General features: G+C 37.1%; 1 protein-coding gene across 1 annotated transcript; it reads left to right on the top strand.

Annotated features, from left to right (window-relative positions):
• The first annotated feature begins 3,262 nt into the window (after nucleotides 1-3,262).
• LOC149191576 (putative calmodulin-3) lies at nucleotides 3,263-18,692 on the top strand. Its single transcript, XM_089406699.1, has 4 exons — nucleotides 3,263-3,408; nucleotides 13,095-13,221; nucleotides 14,195-14,200; nucleotides 18,453-18,692. The coding sequence occupies exons 1-4, from the start codon at nucleotides 3,263-3,265 to the stop codon at nucleotides 18,690-18,692; spliced, it is 519 nt and encodes a 172-aa protein (XP_089262825.1).
• The last annotated feature ends 838 nt before the right edge of the window (nucleotides 18,693-19,530 follow it).

Here is a 19,530-nt window from a genome sequence, read left to right on the forward strand (position 1 = left end):
ATGATGATCAAACTGGATCTTTCAAAGGCATATGACCGTCTAAACTAGGATTACCTTAAAACAATATTAATGGCATCTGGCTTCTGCAATAGGTGGGTAAAATGGGTCTATGATATGATTTCCACTCCAAAATTTTCCATTCTCTTGAATGGAATGCCAACTTCAACCTTCAATTCCATAAGAGGATTGCGACAGGGGGATCCTTTATCCCCATTCTTCTTCATCATAGTAGTGGAAGGCCTGGCATGATACCTCAAAAAAGAACTAAAAGAGAGAAAAATCAAAGGGGTGAGGTTATGGGGAAATAACTTACCAATTACTCATCAATAGTTTGTAGATGATATTATGATTTTTTGTGTTGTCTCCCTAAGAGAAGTTAAAAGGGTTAAACGTATCCTTGACCTCTTTATGGAAGCATCAGGAACTGAAATTAACAAGGACAAATCTTGTACATTCCTCTTCAACATGCCAGACATGGTCAAATCCCACCTGACTACAATTCTGGGTTTCCGCACTAGTGAATTACCCACAAAATACTTGGGAAATCAATTAGCTTTAAATCCTTTGAAGATAGCGAATTAGCAGAAAACCATTGAGAAACTCAATAATAGACTGGCTAATTGGTCTTTCTGATCTTTGAATATAGCGGGAAGAATATTGCTTCTAAAATCGATTCTTCAAGCAATTCCTATCTACCCTCTCTTGGCAATGGCGGTTCCTAAAGGGGTATGTACAAATATGACAGAAATATTCAAAAAAATTATATGGGGAAGACCAAAGCAACAAAAGAAATGGGCTCTAATATCTTGAAAGGGATTGATAAAAAATAAAGAAGAAGGAGGACTGGGTCTTAGAGATCTGTATACATTGAACCAAGTTATGGGGGCGAAGCTGTGGTGGAGATGGATGAGGGGTGGAGATGATCTATGGAAAAAAATATGGACTCAGAAATGTAATATGCCCATAACCACTGAAGGTATTCTTAGGCTAGAGGAAGTTCCAAGAGGGTCCACAATATGGGACTTGGCTAGTCAAAAAAGAGACATTATATTCAAACATGCATTCTAGGAAATACGAAATGGAAATTCATCTAAATTATGGGATGAAGCTTGGCAACAAAGAGAGAGAATGATAGAGTTGCAAGGCTTGCAAAACACTTGTCAGAAGGCTAAATCTGAAGGGCTAAATTATGTAAGCAAATACTGGAAGGAAGAAAGTCAAGTGGAGACCTAGAGAACCTGGAAGAAACTCGAAGAATGGGACAGTCACATTGATCCTAAATAGAGAGATCTATATGTAAGAGAAATGGAGTCAAGAAGAATAACCATTAGAATAGGTCCAGATATACTATGGTGGGGTAGATCCACAAAGGGAACCTTCACGATTAGAGAATCCTATTATCTAACTATCCAATAGGAGCATGATGAAAATGCATCCATGTGGAAACAAATATGGCAGAGCAACTGGTGGCCGAAGGTAACTTTGTTCTTATGGCTTGTAGGAAAATGATGAATTTTTAGTTGGGATTAGATTCAGAAGCATGGATTCCATGGACCTCCTAGATGCAACCTATGCAAGTAGGACCAAGAAACGCAAGAACACCTTTTGAACACATGCCCTGTGGCTCAACAGCAATGGGAAGAAATCATGAAACTATTTGGGAGGACAAATAGAGACCCTCATAACATTAAACAAACCATTAATCAATGGGGGCGAGGGAAATTCTCAAGCCTAGTGGTCAGAAGAGCCTAGAGTCTAGCGATGGGTTTTAACATGTGGCTAATATGGAAAGAAATAAATCGAAGAATATTTCAAAACAAATTCAACTCCCCAGAGACGATCTGGAAGGGAGCCCAAAAACTTATAAGGCAAACTATCCTAGTGGAAGCTTGGACTTAAGAGGATTGGAAAGAAACTCCAGAAGAAGGACGAATCCTAGTATGCCTAAATCTAGAACAAGGCATGGTGTATCCTTAGAAGCAAAAAAACCAGAGCAATCATAATCAGAGCTCAACCAAGTTCAAATGCCCACGTGATGGCTTCATCAAACTAAACTTTGACAGAGCCTCAAAAGGGAACCCGGGGCCAGCAGGGTTTGGAGGCATCTTCAGGGATAATCAAGGGCGAACAAGATGGGTTTATGCTGATCGGGGTGGTATAATGAGTAATAATGAAGCTAAATTATTGGTAGTCTATCAAGGCATCATAATAGCAATCCGAAATGGATACACTAATTTGGAAATAGAAGGAGACTCGAACTTAGTGATAAAGATTCTCAGGAAACTGAATAATGTTAAGGACTGGGAAAAAGTAGCAAAGAGTTGGAAGACAGCAAGCCTGATTCAGGACTTGGTAGAAACAATGAAACGTATTGAATACAAGATCATAAACCATGTTATAAGGGATGGTAATAAGGCAGTGGATTTCCATGCTAACAGGGGTTGCAATGAACAAGGAGGAAAGGTAGATAGTATATGTCCAATTCATTGGGAAGAACAACGATGGGAGCCCCTCAATTTAATCATTACCAAGGATAATAATGAGATTACAAACTCAAGATACGGGTTACAAATGGCCCCTGATTGGGGTGAAAGATTTGGAGAGGACGTGTGATAAGATGATGAAGGGAAGAAGGTGGCAAAGCTAGCCACCATACATCCTCATAATTCCACAGGACATAGAGGCAGCATGCAGGCAGGGAAGAATCTCGAGGTGTAGAGGTGACAAGGAAGTGGGGGATGAAGTAGGAGGAAACGATGGCGGAAGGATGATGGTACGTAGGGTAGGTGGCAGGAGGTTAAAAAAGGTGGTGAAGAACAGAACCGAGGCTATTATGCAACAAGGGAAGGAGACGGTGGAAGCTCGGTGTGAACTGGTCTCCTCTGCAACTTGGCTTAGGACTGGGTACATATTCTTAAATCCAATCCTTACATTTCCTTCAATCTTTAGTAATATTAAGGAAGAAGGGGGAGAGCTAGACACAGCAGAGGGAAAGAGAAGTGAGAGGGAAGTGGAATTATTTCCTACTACAAATAGTCAGAAGGCATGGGGTGGCAGGATGAGAAATGCTGGGGAAGAATCTAGTAAGGCGGGGAGCCATTCAAGCTAGGGTAAATGCATGCAGGGATTCTGTACAGATAGCGATCAGGGGCAGTTTGAGGAGGTAAAATAGGTGGTTTGGGAGGTAGAGAAGACTCCCGAAAACATTCACCAACCTCATCTAAGGGGAGGAAAGCTGGGGAATAACCCAACCACTGGAAAAATGCGGCAGGGGAAGGGTAAGAATTGGGAGCAGGAAGCAAAGGAGCCTGGAATCAAAGAATTTACGGAGAATATAACATTTTTTGTTGGCCAGGGTAGTCAGGTGGCATCTAAGAACAAAATGGCTTGCCCAGGTCGAGGAAGAGGGTGTAGGGGCAGAGGCAGACATAACCGAATAGGCAGACATGAATCAAATCTATCCTCTCCAGCATGTCAGAGAAGCAGCTGAAAAACCATGAGACATACTATGCAAGAGGCGGAAAAATCATACAAAGAAGGAATTGACGAGGAAATCCGTAAGCTTATTCAAGAATTAGAGGCAAATGTAATGGAAGAAGATTTAGAACCTGAAATGGAAGAATGGGGTAACCTCATTCCTGACCCGGGCAACACTAGGGGATGCATGACCTTATATAAGTAGGTTTTACATGTTTATTGGGTGCTAAAGTGATTACTTGCCAAGGCGATGGAGCAGGTAGTAGGGGAAATGGCTGATTTGGCTCAGGGCATGCTCAATATGAAGAGAGAAATGAAGAATCTTCAAATCACTATGCTCATGCAGGACAACAATCTTGACAAAATCTAGCAACAACTTAAGAAGATTGCTCCAGCAACGAGGGACGTAGAAGCACCTCCTGAGATTATGGAAGATTAATCCTGTAGTTAGAGTTAATGGCTTACTGTGTTTGTTCCTTGAGAATAGCATCTCTTTTTATTTTTAGTAGTTTCTAATGATTTTTGGGAACCAGATTAGTAGTTGCTATTGTGAAGTTTATCTAGCATGGATTAGTAGACTTATTCTTTTTTGTTACTGGACGGCTTATAAAAACTTAAGGTGACCAATAGATCCAGTTTCCCATTTGGGCGGGTTGAGGCCACCAAACATTGTACATGTTTCAACCTGTTTTTTATATAAATAGAGAAAGAAGGGTCCTACCATAGCTTACAAAAAAAAATTTAATGAATTTTAATTCAATAATCAAACTTTAATTTAATAAAAATTTCAATTCAATAATTTAATTTATATAATGTTAAACTTTAAAATACCCCTCTACAAAATTTTTAATTTAATATTTATATTTATAATAAAATTTAAAATAATTTTAACTTTATTTTTTTTTTTTAATATAATAAGTAAATTTATAATTAATTTTAATAAATGTTAATTTAATGAGTAAACTTTAATTTAGTAATTAAATTATTGGTCAACTTTACAACTCTAAGGTTATTGTCGGCTCTTCATCTCGGACATCTATTTACTGAACTAAGTGGTAGACCATTCTTTCATAGATCTTTCTCACCCTGATGACGAACCACCATTGTTGGTTTGAAACATCAATTACTACAACTACCAAATGCGACATGAATTTGGAAACTGATTTACACAAATTTGAAAGAAACATTGTTTTTTCTATCAATTAGTAGGTGGAATCCCTGCATTAATACATGATGCCCACTCCCTATTATAGCATTGTCCAAGAGGAAATAATATTTTACCACTAGAATATGTTTCTATTTATATTTTGATGATTGTAGTGATATTTAAACTTTATTTTTCATTTGCCCTCATTATTTTGTTTTCTTCCCTCAATTGGAATTTCAATTTTTCCAATATTTTGTATATTTATGTTGTAGTATATTAACATTATTTTATACATATCCTTAAAACAAGGGACATATTTAAATCTTATACATCAAATTCTAATTGTTGGCTGAGGGAGTGAAGATATTCAATGATTTTTTAACATGATGTTTTATGTTCTAGAAGTTTAGATTGTTCAAAGCCAAGACTAGGAGCAATAGAAATACTCAAATCTTAATGATTTTTAATTTCAGGTTTTCTTTTACTCAAATTAAGAAAAAATAAAGTATTTGTAATACATCCTACTACTTGATTAATAGACAAGAGCTAGAGGCATGGTGTGAATATATATTATCTATTAATATGCCTTACTATTTTTGAAAAGTATATATTTTGCATGTATTATATGTAGCCACAAGAGCTATCATAAATAAGGCTCACAAATGGTCAAAATGGGCCTAAGGAAAAATAGAACCATGAACAAAACATAAACATGGCTTCTACTAGTGATGGTTGCGTGAAATTGTTATCAGTGCAAATAATGTAAAAAATGCTCAAGTTTTTTCCATTGATAGCTTTTTGGAGTCTAGGCTAGTTTTAAGTTTCCAATTGATTGATAGGATGTTTTTTCATGTTGTGGAAACCTAGACAACTTTATCAAGAAACAATAAAATTAACTCATAGATTACTTTCCTTTGTAGATTTTTCTGATGTGAGGAACATGATAATCCCAACTTATTCTAAAAATATCCATTTCAATATGATGGATGTAGTCCCTTACAATGAAAATATGTCCTCATTCTCAACTTTTACTAGCCATTTTAGGCCTTCTGATTATATTCATACAATGCCAGTGGATTGGTCATTCACTGATCCTAGATGGTATAATGCATATCATGGGAATTATCTTGGCCTTCCTTTCCAAATGCCACGTGATCAATACATTAATGGACAGACTAGAACTAGTGAATTATGCTCAACAAGGTATCTACAACAGATCCAAACTGAATATTATCAAAATGTTCCAGTGTTCTATACTCGAAAGTATAGGCCTTCAAACATGGAGAAAGCTTCAATGGAAGATATTAAATCTTGGATTCTTGAATTTCTTAGGAACGAGTGTGGCAGAAAAGGTTACCCCATATTTTTTATTTATAAAGAATTCAACCAGGCTACTAGTAAAGTTTTAAACCTCAATTATATGGGGTTTCCTAACATAGCAAAACTCCATGAAGAATTTAGGGATATAGCATTGGTAAAGAGGGTGTCACCCAGGAGGTTTTTATATTACATGTAGAAAAAAAAAATCGGAATGAATGTAAGGGCGAGGGAATTGATTATGATCCTACTGGAAAAACAAAAATGAGAGTTGCAATGTGAATGCTTGAAAAATTGAGATTGTAGAAGTAGATTATAGAACATATTACAATGTCCTATGATATCAATCCTTACTAGGCTTGAGGACCTTCTTGTTCCCATTAAATCATCTCCAAGTGTCGAGAAATAAAGCCCTTCATTACAAGATGATAAAATGAACACAAAGGGATGAGATTGTGGGAAAATGTCATTAAAAACCCTGATAACTTTTGGTTGGTGTTTCCCCAGGGGTTAGCTCAACTAGCGAGTCCCCGTTGTTAAGTGCCTCACAGAACGAGAGGTTACAAGGCCAATTCTCCTCGATGCCCTTGGGGTTAGGCCTTTCTAGTCTAGCCGACAGGCTTTAAAAAATTCCCTTCGAGGTTGATATACCCAAATTTTACCATGGATGTAATAGCCACTGGGTGCCGTGAACCATAGCATCAAAAAAAAATGGTTGGTGTTGTGTTTGTGTCCTTGATATTGTTATTCATTATGTTAGGTATGTAATCAATGGTTTCCTTCAAACACTCCTATATAATTATTTATGTGTTTTTCTTTGAGAGTTAGACTCGACCATTTAATCTATTTAAAGCTCCATGCCTAATTATGTATTCTATCCTTAAAAAAATCTTAATATACCTACTTATTTTTTTGAAATATTTTTAATATAATTACTTATTTTCTTAAAAAATTCTTAATATAATTTATGTATTAAGAATTATTTATTTGTTTTATAAGTGACAAAATCATCCATTTAAGCTACTCAAATTCTTCATGTCTTCATATCTTATTAAGTGATTCTTTGTCTTTTCAATGTGTTTGACATTATATTTTGTATTTGTTGTTTCTAAAATAACTATGTAAAGTGTGAGAAACATCCACACTATATATTATTATGCTTTGTCTATCTTGTTCACACATTTGATGCATCTCACCCTCAATTTCTTTTTAATTTCAAAATAAGTAAAAAAAAAAAAACTGTTTATATTTTTCCTATAATGTTATTCCTGATGATGGATTTGCTAAGGATTTTACAGGTTGGAATGTTGTTGCTAGAGCATGGCCAATGAAGAATAAAACTTGCAAGAGTATTCAATAAAAACTAGTAAAAAGGGCATATGACTGTGAAAGGACAATGCCCTGTTGGCTCATTGGATTGAAGAAGTAACATTAATATTAATTTCAACAAGAAATATATTACTTTATGCATAATAATCTCATATCTAACTGTGATAATGACTGGGATATTATCATGTCTAATGTATAAGTGGAAAACCTGTAATTAATTAAAATATTCGATGGATGAAACTTTTAATTATTTAAAATATTAGATGGATGCATTAGTATAGAGCATAATATGTGATATTTATTTCAATATTAACCTGTCTAATATGTAAGTTAAAAACCTTTGTATTTTCTGCCTATAGCCATGATTACTAATAACAATATGTTTCTCCCTACTTCAATGATATTAGGATAATGCATGAAGAAAAATTAGATATGGTTTTTATTTAGGAAACAAAATGTTTGATGGACAAGATTAGAGAGATACACAACAAATGGTTAATCAAGTATGAGTATCTTGACATTAAAGCGGATAACTCAGCGGGTGAGATTCTTTATGGGATCCTCAAAAACTTGGAATCCTGGATGTTGAAGCTTCTAGGAACTATCTATCACTGGTGATTGAACCTTTGGGTGATAAGGAGATCTACATGATCACTAATGTCTACAGTCCTCAAAAACTAGAAGACAGAATTAAGCTTCTCATCTCCCTTGAGAAGTTGAGAGAGAGATATCCTGATATGCCTTGGATTCTGGCTAGGGATTTCAATATGATCAGATCTCTTACAGAAAAAAAAGGCGGTACTAGAAAACTAGGCAGAGATTCCATTTCCTTCCAGAACTTCATGAATAACATGGGGCTAGTGGACATCGAAACAGTGAATGGCACTATTACTTGGAATAATAAGAGAGGAGGGGCTTCTCAAGTCACCTCTAAACTAGATAGATTCATAATCTCATAGGACCTCTTTCTCAAAGGCCTTGATATGTTAGCTTCAATCCTTCCCTTCGGAGGCTCGGACCAATGGCTTGTCTAGCTTGAAGCTACTTTCATGGGTACACCAAGGAACAAACCTTTTAGGTTTGAAAATGTCTGGCTCTCTCACCCTGACTTCACCAGTAATATTGACAAATGGTGGGGGGAAGACATGCCCATTCAAGGCACTAAAATGTTCATGTTGCAGCAGAGATTTAAACACATCAAATCTAGGCTTAAATATTGGAACAAAAAAGAGTTTGGTTATATTTTTAAAGCCAAAAGAGAAGTTGTAAAGAAACTCTAGGAGATTAATTAGATCATCATATTATAAGGTTTTACCGAGGAAAGGAAAATTTAGGCTGACTCTCTTCAGAACGAATGGGATGATCGGTGCATGCAAGAGGAAATTTTCTGGAGGCAGAAATCGATGGTGCAGTGGATTAGATAAGGAGAAATAAAAATGAAGTTTTTTCATAGATCAACCTTGGATCACAAATCTCAAAACATAATTTCAAAACTTAAAGATTCTCAAGGGAAAGAGCTCTTCTCTCACAAAGAAATGGAATCTATCCTAGTTCAACACTTCCTTAGCATAGGAGAGGAGCCTCTCATTGGCAGATCTCATTTCATTAACAAATTTACCAAGTTCATTCCTAAGCTTGTAACCAGGGAAAAAAACCACAATCTTAAGAGACCAGTGTCTAAAGAGGAGGTTAGTGAAGTTATCAATGAGATGTAAAATGGGAAAGCTCCTGGACCCAATGGCTTCAATGTGGACTTCTTCAAAGCTTGCTGGAAAACAGTCAAACAAGATATCATTGATGTTGTGGAAGACTCTAGAAGATCCAAAACTGTTTTGAAAGCTCTTAATGCCTCTTTCATAGCTTTGATTCCAAAGCAGGAAAAAGCTATGACATCAGACAGATTCACACCCATAGCCTTATGTATTGTGGTGTACAAAAATATTTCCAAAGTGATCGCTAACAGACTCAAGTCTCTTCTTCCTGCTCTCGTCTCAGAGGAGAAAACTGGATATGTGGAAGGAAGATAGATTTCAACAACATCATACAAGCTCACAAGGTGGTACACTCTCTTAAGAGTAATAAGAAAGCTGGTATGATCATGCAACTTGACCTAGCAAAAGAATATGATAAGCTAAGCTAGTCTTACATCAGGGTAGTGCTACAAGCTTATGGCTTTGACCACAACTGGATAAGATGGGTCATGGCCCTTATTTCCACAACCATCTTCTCCATTCTACTTAATGACTCTCCCTCTAGAACCTTTATGACTTCTATGGGTCTTAGATAAGGGGATCCTCTCTCCCCCTTCCTCTTTTTTCTCATGGTGGAAGGGCTAGGTAGAACGATCAAAATGGAAAATTGTGAAGGAAGAATCTAGGGTCTACAACTTACTCAGGATGGTGTTGCTTCTACTCGCCAACAATTTGTTGATGACACAATGCTGTAGGGAATTCCTACGGTCAAGGAAGCTAGAGCATTCAAAGAAATCCTGAATGACTTTACATTCTCCGCTGGTACAGAGGTAAGCCTTGGAAAATCAAAGGTGTTATTTTTTAACACAGGAATTGCTATTCAGAGGAACCTCACTAGAATTCTTGGGTTCCAAAGGGATCAGTTACCTTCCAAGTACCTTGGAATGCCTCTTACTAACAAACCTCTAAGCAAGGAGTGTGGGAGCTGGTAACTAATAAACTTCAGGAAAAAGTTAGGAAATGGACCTACAAGTCTTTGAATTTGGTGGGGCATCTTGTGTGAACTAAGGCTATCCTGCAGGTTGTACCCATTTTCATGTTTTCAGCTCTTCCTGCTCCTAAAGGAGTTATGTAACAAATCAGGAGTATTCAATGATATTTTCTTGGGGGCAAAGGGGAAGATAAAAAGAAGTGGGTTTTGGTAGCTTGGGACAAGATTTGTAAACCTAAGGCCCATGGTGGTTTGGGGCTTCATGACCTTGAAATCCTCAGTAGAGTTTCGGGAGCCAAACTTTGGTGGAGGTGGCTCTAGGAATCGACCACCCCTTGGGCTAAGCTTTGGAAGCATAAATATGAAAATAATTGGCAAGAGAGGGATAATATCTAATTTTAGGGCTCATCAAGGGTTCCCACATTTGGAACCTTGCTTGGGAGAATAGAACCATTATCCAGAAGCTTAGTTTCTAGGAGATTCGAGACGGGAACCTTGCATGGTTTTGGGAGGATAACTAGCAACAGGAACCAAATTTGTTTAGGGATGAACTAACCGCTCTCAGAAATGACAATGACAAAAAAGGTTTAGTGATGGTAAGTGACTTCTGGGATCAGGTAAGGAACAATGGTATATGGAGAATGTGGAAGGATCTTGGTTATAGGGAAGAGAATCCTTTAAAGGCCCAGGTAGATTCTCTTGCTCTTAACTTGGAGTAGAGGAATATTTTGGTGTCATCCTCGTATGATCAGTCGAGATGGGGTCGAAACACCGAAGGCACCTTCAACCTCAAAGAAGCTAAATTCATGGCCCTATGTTTAGATTATACAAACCCTGATTAGGTTTGGAATGACCTTTAGCGGAACTCGCAATGGATGAAAATCAAGTTGTTTATGTGGTTGGTTCACCAAAAGAAAATTCTCACATGGGAGAATATTCTGAAAAGGAGCTTTGTTGGCCCATCCAAATTCCATCTATGTGGCTTACAGGAGGAGATGATGGAACATTTACTAAACCTCTGCCCCTTCACCTCTACCTTGTGGGATTGGGTGGCCTTAGTCTTTAGGAAAACTGACAGGGACAGACTCAACATTACCAACACTTTGAAGAATTGGAGGAAAGACTTCTTAGGTGATGAAATAATTAACAAGTTCTGGACTTTGGTTCCAGGCTTAATTATCTGGGATGTCTGGAAAAAACGTAAGGGCAAGATTTTCAAGAACAAAAAAGGCTCGACCCAAAACATCATTATCCAAATTTTACGAAATCTCAAAGATAAAGTAGGAGCCCTTATGCGGAAAATTCCTGAGGACCCTCCTTGATGCTTGCATATTGCTACAGTTGGGTCTCCATTCTCTGGTTCACCAAGGTGTTGTCAAGGATGTGAGAAAAACAACTACTGGTAAAGATATCTGGCAACCTTCTCCTTGTGGTTTTTGGAAAATCAATATAGACGGGGCTTCTAATGGAAACCCAAGGATAGCTGGATTTGGCGGTGTCATAAGAGATGAGCAGGGGAACATAAAGGATATCTTTCACAGTCATTTGGGGACTACCACTAATAACATGGCAGAGCTCATGGCCTTAGATCAGGGCCTGGAAATCCTGATGGAGTCAAATTTACACAACACCATCATTGAAGCTGACTTTGAATTGATCATTAATGCGGCCACGAAAATGTGTAATGGAACGAAACCCGGAAAAGTGTCGAAACATTGGAGGCTCTTATAGGTCATTCACCATATTCATTCCCACTTGCAAACCCTGACAACTATCAGCTTCATTCATGTGCGAAGAAAAGCCAATATGTTAGTTCATCATCTGGTGAATGGAGTGCTATGTAAGGATAGCTATATTCGGTACAATTGGGATTCTATGCTCTCTAGTAAACTGTGTGATGATTGTCAACGACAGGCAACCAAAGACATGGAGTACTTCCAGACCATGAATAATGAGCAGGAGGAAGACTAGCGGGATTTGGAGAGAGCAGATGTCCTTAAGCCTAGTTGAAGTGCCACAGTAAATCCTAATTGTCGATCCCACAGTCAATGCTTATGTCATAGCTAACTACAGGGGTTGAGAATTTGATAAACATCATGCTAGTTGAAGGGCCACAGGCCATAGGATTTGATGGCCTTCATTATCGAAGGGATATCAAGTTTTAAAATGGTCGGAGGTTAAGTCTAAGAGTGAACTCGAATTTTTATAGACCAAGGTTTATAATCTATATCGGCTCCGTGAAGCGGGTAAGTGTAACGCAAGTTTTCATGTGATATCATTGAGGATTGTCAGATCAAATGGGTTTTAATCTATGCTTCAAGTTCACCGTGAAACTCTGTTGATCAAAGAGATTATCAACCATCTGGTTGAAGGTAAGATCGATGGTGGAGATTGAGCGATAGGAATTGGGGAGATTGAGCAATAAGATTTGGGGAAAGATCAATAGTCTGAACACTTAGGAATAATGATGAGGGGTCTAATTTTGTTTTTGTGTGTAAGGTTTTGGGTTTTGTTGACCCTGGTGTTTTTTTTATCATTAATGGGTCTGTATTTTGTTGTTCTTTACACTTGTAAAGACGTGTACCATATGTAATCTTTTTTTCAATTAATTGAAGACTTCACTCTTACTTAACCAAAAAAAAGATATTAGGATAATGCATGGCAAAGGTCATGTTTCTTTTTAATTGTTTAAAAGTAGAATGGGTTTAAGAACTAAAAATATTGGTTTCTTCTTTCGGGGTAAGTTCTTACATTTGAGCCATTGTTGTGGCCCTCAATCACATTGTAAACGCAATTCTATGCATTCATTTTCATTTAAAACTAAAAGATGACAATTAATATTGATGTACATCAAGTTATTGTGGGGAAAAATGATATGGATGTGATAGAAATTCATAATTCTGAGTTCTACTCTCAATTTTTTAATTAACTTTTGTTTCTATCAAGCTATCATGGGGATAAATGATGTGGATGTGATAGAAATATGTAATTTTTTTTTCTGATTTTTACTCTCAAGTTCTTTATTGGTTTTCCATCCATAGTAATTTCCTATAGATGCTTAGTTGCTACTTTTTCTACACTACTATTCTATCAAAGCATTTTTTATTTCATATAATATTTAATGTTATGGTATTTATATAAGATTTATCACATCAAACGAATTGGGGATTGTAATTCAGTCTCTAGGCCAAAATCCTATAGAAGAAAAGCTCCAAGACATGTTAAATGAGTTTGATGCAGATGGGAATGACAACTTTGATTTTCCTCAAGTTACTTAATCTTTGTTGGGTGTGTTTTATATTCTTTCCATGACTATCCCCATGCGCGGGAAGGTCACGGGGGGGGTGATAACTCCCCATGTTCGTTGCATCGGGCATAGTAGGGGGTCACAGGAGGGCGGAAACCCCCCCTATAGGGGGGTTTGAGGGGGTTGGTAGTCCCCCTCTATAAGGTTTTAGGGAGTGCCCCGGGGATTTTTTTTTTTTGGACCCTATATTAGCTGGGCAGACCTAACTATAGTTTTGTGCATGGTTTTCACACATGGTTTTGGTCACGATGGTGTTTTGTCCATGGTATTTTGTAGATCCAATCAAAGGAACTACGGTTATGCTCTAATCCAGAGTTAATGGATTGGGGTTTATGGATGCTCCAACATGTATATATATGTATTGTACCATTGAAAGGAATATAATGAAAAATCAATGTAGTAGTCCCTATTTTAGGATCCAAGGGAAAATATGTGTGTATATTTGTTTTATGTTTTGTGTTCTCGTCAATGTTTATTTTATGTTTTTAGAATTCGTACGTTGGTAATTCTTCTACGGGGTTAAAACCTACAATTGGTATCAGAGATGTTTTGGCTTCAAGGGCTTTCCTTTGTTGTTGAGGTGTTTTTCTCGGGCCTGTGGTAGACCCTTTTCAATGGGAGATCTGAGGGATCGATTCTTGTGGTGAGAGAAGATGGTAAGTAGTGGAAAGATAGAGATTGATAAATCTAATGGTAAGAGTTTTGAGTTGTGGAAAATCAAGATGGAGGATTTAATCGTGGATAAAAATCAGTGGATCATGGTAGATGTAGGTACTAAACCAATGGCAATGTCAGCTGAAGACTAGACAAAGTTGGATCGGAAGGCAAATAGCACAATACGATTGTGTATCTCAAATTTAGTATTGTTGAGTGTATCAGAAGAAGCTTCGGTGAAGGCTTTGTGGGACAATTTATGTACTTTGTACCAGTATAAGTTTCTCATGAATAAACAAATCATATAGAAAAAGTTGTATAACATAAAGATGAAGGATGGAGACTCGGTGACAGAGAACCTGAACAAATTTAACACTGTGGTAAGTCATTTGTTACTTGTTGATATAAAAATTTCAGATGAAGATAAGTACATCATCTTGTTGTGTTCACTACCAGATTCATGGGATAGTCTGGTTGTCGCAATAGGTAGCAACGTGACTGCCTTGCCGTTTTATGAAATAGTCTCATCCTTGTTGTTGAAGGAGATGAGATGGAAAAATATGGAGGGCTAGAATCATGGTGACTTATTTGTATGAGGAAATCCTAGAACAGAGAAAAAAATAAATCCTCGAGTGGGAGATATAAATCTAAAGGGAAATCTAAATCTCTAAGGAAACCTGTAAAAGTGTGCTGGAAATGCAGAAAGGAAGGGCACTTTAAAAAGGACTGTAAATCTAAATCTCCTGAGAAAGGAAAGGGATATGATAATGCTCCTTCTGCAACGGTGAAAACCACCTCATATGAAGGTAGGGATGTGTACTTGGCTTCTTCTTCAAGTACACATGTAGATCATGAACCATGGTTGATTGACTCAGGTGCATCCTTTCACTTCATTCCCAATAGGGAGTGGTTCTGCAATTATGATAAATATGATGGTGGTGATGTCTTCTTAGGGGATGAAAGGAAGGCTAGAATCGTTAGTCATAGAAAAGTCAAGTTGAGGTTGCAAGGTGGAAGGATTAGAACAATTCCAGGTGTTCTACATATTCCTGCATTGGCCAGAACTCTGATTTCTATAAGAAAGTTGGATGATGCAGGTGTAAAAACAGTGTTCAATAAAGATACTAGCAAGATGGTTCAGGGAGCATTGGTATTGATGCAGGGAGTTCGGATTGGAACTTTTCCAAGCTTCAAGATAACACTATTATTGATGGGTGCAATAGTTATGTGGTTATTGAAGAGGAGCATAAAATCTAGTGGTCTCTAGAGAAACTACCATGTTATTTCATCAAAGGCTTGGACATATTGGAGAGAAGGTCCTTTGAATACTTCATGGTAATGGTATGGTAGAAGGCATGTCTAATTTCTCTTTGGATTTTGATTTTTGTGAAAATTGTGTATATGTGAAGAAGAATCAAGTGAGATTCCCCTTTGGTGCTAAGAGGGCAATACAAATATTAGAGCTTGTGCACAACAATGTGTTTGGGCCTATGTCGGTTCCATGACTGGTTAATTCTATGTAATATGTATCATTTATAGATGACTTCTTAAGGAATACATGGATATATATCCTCAGGAAGAAATCTAAATTCTTTGAAAGGTTTAAATAATTTAAGGCTTTGTTGGAAAAATAGACGAACAAGAAGTTAAAGGTGTTGAGGACAAATAACGGCGGAGAGTTTTGCAAGATGGAATTTGAAGAGTTATGTAAGAAGTGTGGTACAACATGACAGAAGACTACTCCATACACACCTTAGAAAAATGGAGTTGTAGAAAGAATGAACAAGACGTTGATGGAAAAGGGAAGAAGCATGTTACAGTGGTGTCGGGTTAGGACATGAATTCTAGGCACAGGCGGTGGAGACTGCTTGTTACTTGGTCAATAGATCACCTTCATCAACATTGGAGGATAAGACTCCACAAGAGGTATGGACTGGTAAGAAACCTTCTCTTTCACATTTGAGGGTATTTGGACGTGATGCATATGTACATGTTATAAAGGAGAAAAGAACCAAGTTGGACAGTAAATCTAAAAGGTGCATCTTTATTGGGTATAAGAATGGCTTAAAAGGTTATAAACTTTGGAACCCAGAAACAAGGAAGGTTGTGTACAGTCACAATGTGGTATTTAGAGAGGTGAAATATGTTATTAAACATGAATTCCCACCAAAGGAACCTGAGAAGATAGAGTTTGAGCTAAAGGAGGAGGAAGCAGACTCTATAGCAGAAGAGGAATTAGAAGATGAAGAGCCACAAACTCCAGTTGTGAGAAGATCAATTCAAAAAAGGAGGAAACAAAAAAGGTATAGTCTAGTTTCTTTCTATTCAAACTTTTCTTTATCTGTTACTGATGATGATCCCAGAAAGGTCAGGGAAGCAGTAGATTCAGAGGATGGAAAACTTTGGAAAGAGGCCATGGTTGATGAAATGGCATCTTTGCACAAAAATCAGGCTTGGGATCTTGTGTAGTTTCAGTTGAAAGGAAAGCCATTGGAAGAAAATGGGTGTTTATAAAGAAGAAGAATGAATCAGGCAAGGTGGAGAAATGAAAATCTCAGTTGGAAGAAAAAGGTTATTCCCAAGTGTCAGGAATTGATTTTGGTGTTATTTTTTCTCCTGTCGCCAAGATAGCTTCTATTAGATTACTTTTATCTGTTGTTGCTGCCTTTGATTTTATGGTAGAATAGATGGATGTGAAGAAAACATTTCTTCACAAGGATCTAGAAGAAGAGATCTACATGAAAAAACCTGAAGGCTTTGTGATCAAGGGTAAGAAAGAAATGGTATGCAGGCTAAAAAAGACTTTGTATGGGTTAAAATAGTCACCAAGGATGTGGTATCAAAAATTTGATACATATATACGGGGACTTGACTTAACCAGAAGAAAAGAAAATCATTGTGTGTATTTTAAATTAATTGGTGACAATGTTATTTATTTGGTCTTGTATGTGGATGATATGTTGCTGATTGGAAATAACAAAGAAGTTACTTAGGAATTGAAGTCCAAATTGTCCTCCAAATTCAACATGAAATATCTTGGTGCTACAAAATATATTTTGGGCATGGAAATTAAATGAGATCAGGCAAAAAGGAAGCTCTAGTTAAAGAAGAGGAATCATTTTGGGAGAATATTACAAAGGTTTAAAATGTAGGATAGTAAATCGGTGAAGGTTCCAATTCCTGTAAGTGTAAATTTATTTGTTGAACTGTGTCCCAAGACAAAAGAAGAGGAAGAGGACATGTCCCATGTTCCATATGCAAGTGCAGTGGGTAGCCTGATGTATGAAATGGTTTGTGCTAGACTAGACATTGCATATGCAGTGGGAGTATTGATCAAGTTTATGTCAAAACCATGGAAGGAGCATTACACAACAGTGAAGTGGGTTTTTAGGTATTTTCATGGCACTAGTGATTATGGTTTGTGCTACCAAGGAAGACTAGGATTATATAGAGTTTTACACATCCATGGATTTGTTGATGTAGATTGGGTTAGAGATCTTGATCAGAGAAGATCTACAAGTGGGTATGTATTTAACCTGTTTGGAGTTGAAGTCAGTTGGATGAGCAAAAGACAATATATAGTGGAACTTTCAAATATAGAGGTAGAATACGTGGCAGCCACTCATGCAAGAAACAAAGCAATTTGGTTGTAAATATTGTGTTCAAGTAGGGGGTTCGCATAGGGAGCTAGAAGGATAGAAGATGATAGCCAAAGTGCAATTTTCTTGGCAAAGAAACCTGCTTATCATTCAAGGATAAAGCACATTGATGTTCAGTATCAGTTTGTGAGGGATATGGTCAAGGACAAAAAGGTGTTGCTGGTAAAGGTAGACACTTTGAGGAATGTTGCAGATGCATTGATGAAGTCTATGAGCACTAGATTTTTTCTTGGTGTAGAGAAACAATGGGTGTTGCAGGGATGGTCCAATGACTAAGGTCTCTTGTGGCCTCTCGTGGAAAGAAAACAACAAACATGAGAATGTTGGGCGTGTGTTATATTCTTCCCACGACTAGCCCATGTGCAGGGGTGGGGGGGGGGTCATAGGGGGTGATAGCTCCCCCTGTTCATTGCGCCAGGTGCACCAGGCATGTCACGGGGGGGTGACAGCCCCCCCTATCAAGTTGGTTGAGGGGGGCAGTAGCCCCCCTCTATGGGGTCTGAGGAAGCACCCAAGGGAAATTTTTTTTAGACCCTATATTAGGTCGGTAGACCTACCTGTAGTTTTGTGCATGGTTTTTGCACATGGTTTTGTGCATGATGGTTTTCTTCCCATGGTATTTTGTAATCCGATCAAGGGAACTATAGTTATGTTCTAATCTAGGCTTAATGGATTGGGGTTTATGGATGCTTCAGAATGTATAGATATGTATTCTAACATTGAAAGGAATATAATGAAAAATCAATCTGGTAGTGTCATTTTTGGGATCCAGGGGAAAATATTTGTGTATATCTATTTTATGTTTTATGCTCTCACCATTATTTATTTCCTGTTTTTAGAATTCATATGCAGGTAATTTTTGTATGGGGTTAAAACCTACAATCTTGTGGCAGGGAAGATGAAGTATATTGACTCTGAAGAGGAGTTTAAGGAAATGTTTTGTGTTTTTGACAAGGATCAAAATGGTTTTATATCCACTGTTGAGCTATGTCATGTCATGATGAACTGTAGAGAGAATCTTATTGATGAGGAAGTGGATGAAATGTTTTGGGAAGATGATATGGATGGGGATGGGCAAATGAATTATCAGGAATTTGTGAAAGTTATGAGGGTGAAGTGAATTCTTTCCATGTTTTCCCTAAATGTCATGAATGTATTGATCATATTGTAAGATCGGGTGCCTACAACGAATACTTGTATGCAACATATTTTTAGAACTTCATGACTTACCTCTATTGTATGGGTGCATGTTGTAATGTTGTGTGTTTACTTTGAAATTTTAACTTTGAACATCCTTGGTTATATTTTCCTTTGGGATTTGTAAGGATTTTTATGCTATGGCTTTCTTTCAATTGGGACCAAATATAGATTGATTTGCTTTTTTAGTTCCGTATTAATATTGTCTTCCTTCCTTTTTGGAAGTTTTTTTTTGGTGTTAGTGGGAAATATATATGGTATTACCTAATTTTTTCTAACTCATGGTCGTACGACTTTTTCCATGCATGCTTTTGTATCACATTCATGAGGAAAATTTTAAAATCAATAGAAAATCTTATGGCCATTGTAGCATTGATGCAAAATTGTTCAATGGTTCACATGAAAAGGTGCAGTGACTCCAATAAATTGAGACAAAGTATAACTAAAACATCTTAAATATTTTGGCTTGAGACTATAGTTAAATTGATTAGTAGATGGAATAATCTATTATAACAACTTTGATATTATCATGTCTAACATATAGGTTAAAAATTTTTGGATGCTCTACCTATAGCCATCATTACTGATAAAAAATGTTTCTCCCAACTACTTGTGATAGATTTAACTAATAAATACCTCATAATTTCCATGTTAAGAATTTATTTCATTCCATTTTAAAAAAACCTATGGAAATTGAACTCCTCTATTATGTACCTTGTGCCTACAAGGACTGCCAGTTTTTTGGTACATTTATATTAGTG

The sequence above is a fragment of the Pinus tabuliformis genome, chromosome 2_2 (genome assembly GCF_031772625.1).
Source record: "Pinus tabuliformis cultivar Carrire ecotype Pingquan chromosome 2_2, CPIR1, whole genome shotgun sequence".
Lineage (NCBI taxonomy): Eukaryota > Viridiplantae > Streptophyta > Pinopsida > Pinales > Pinaceae > Pinus > Pinus tabuliformis.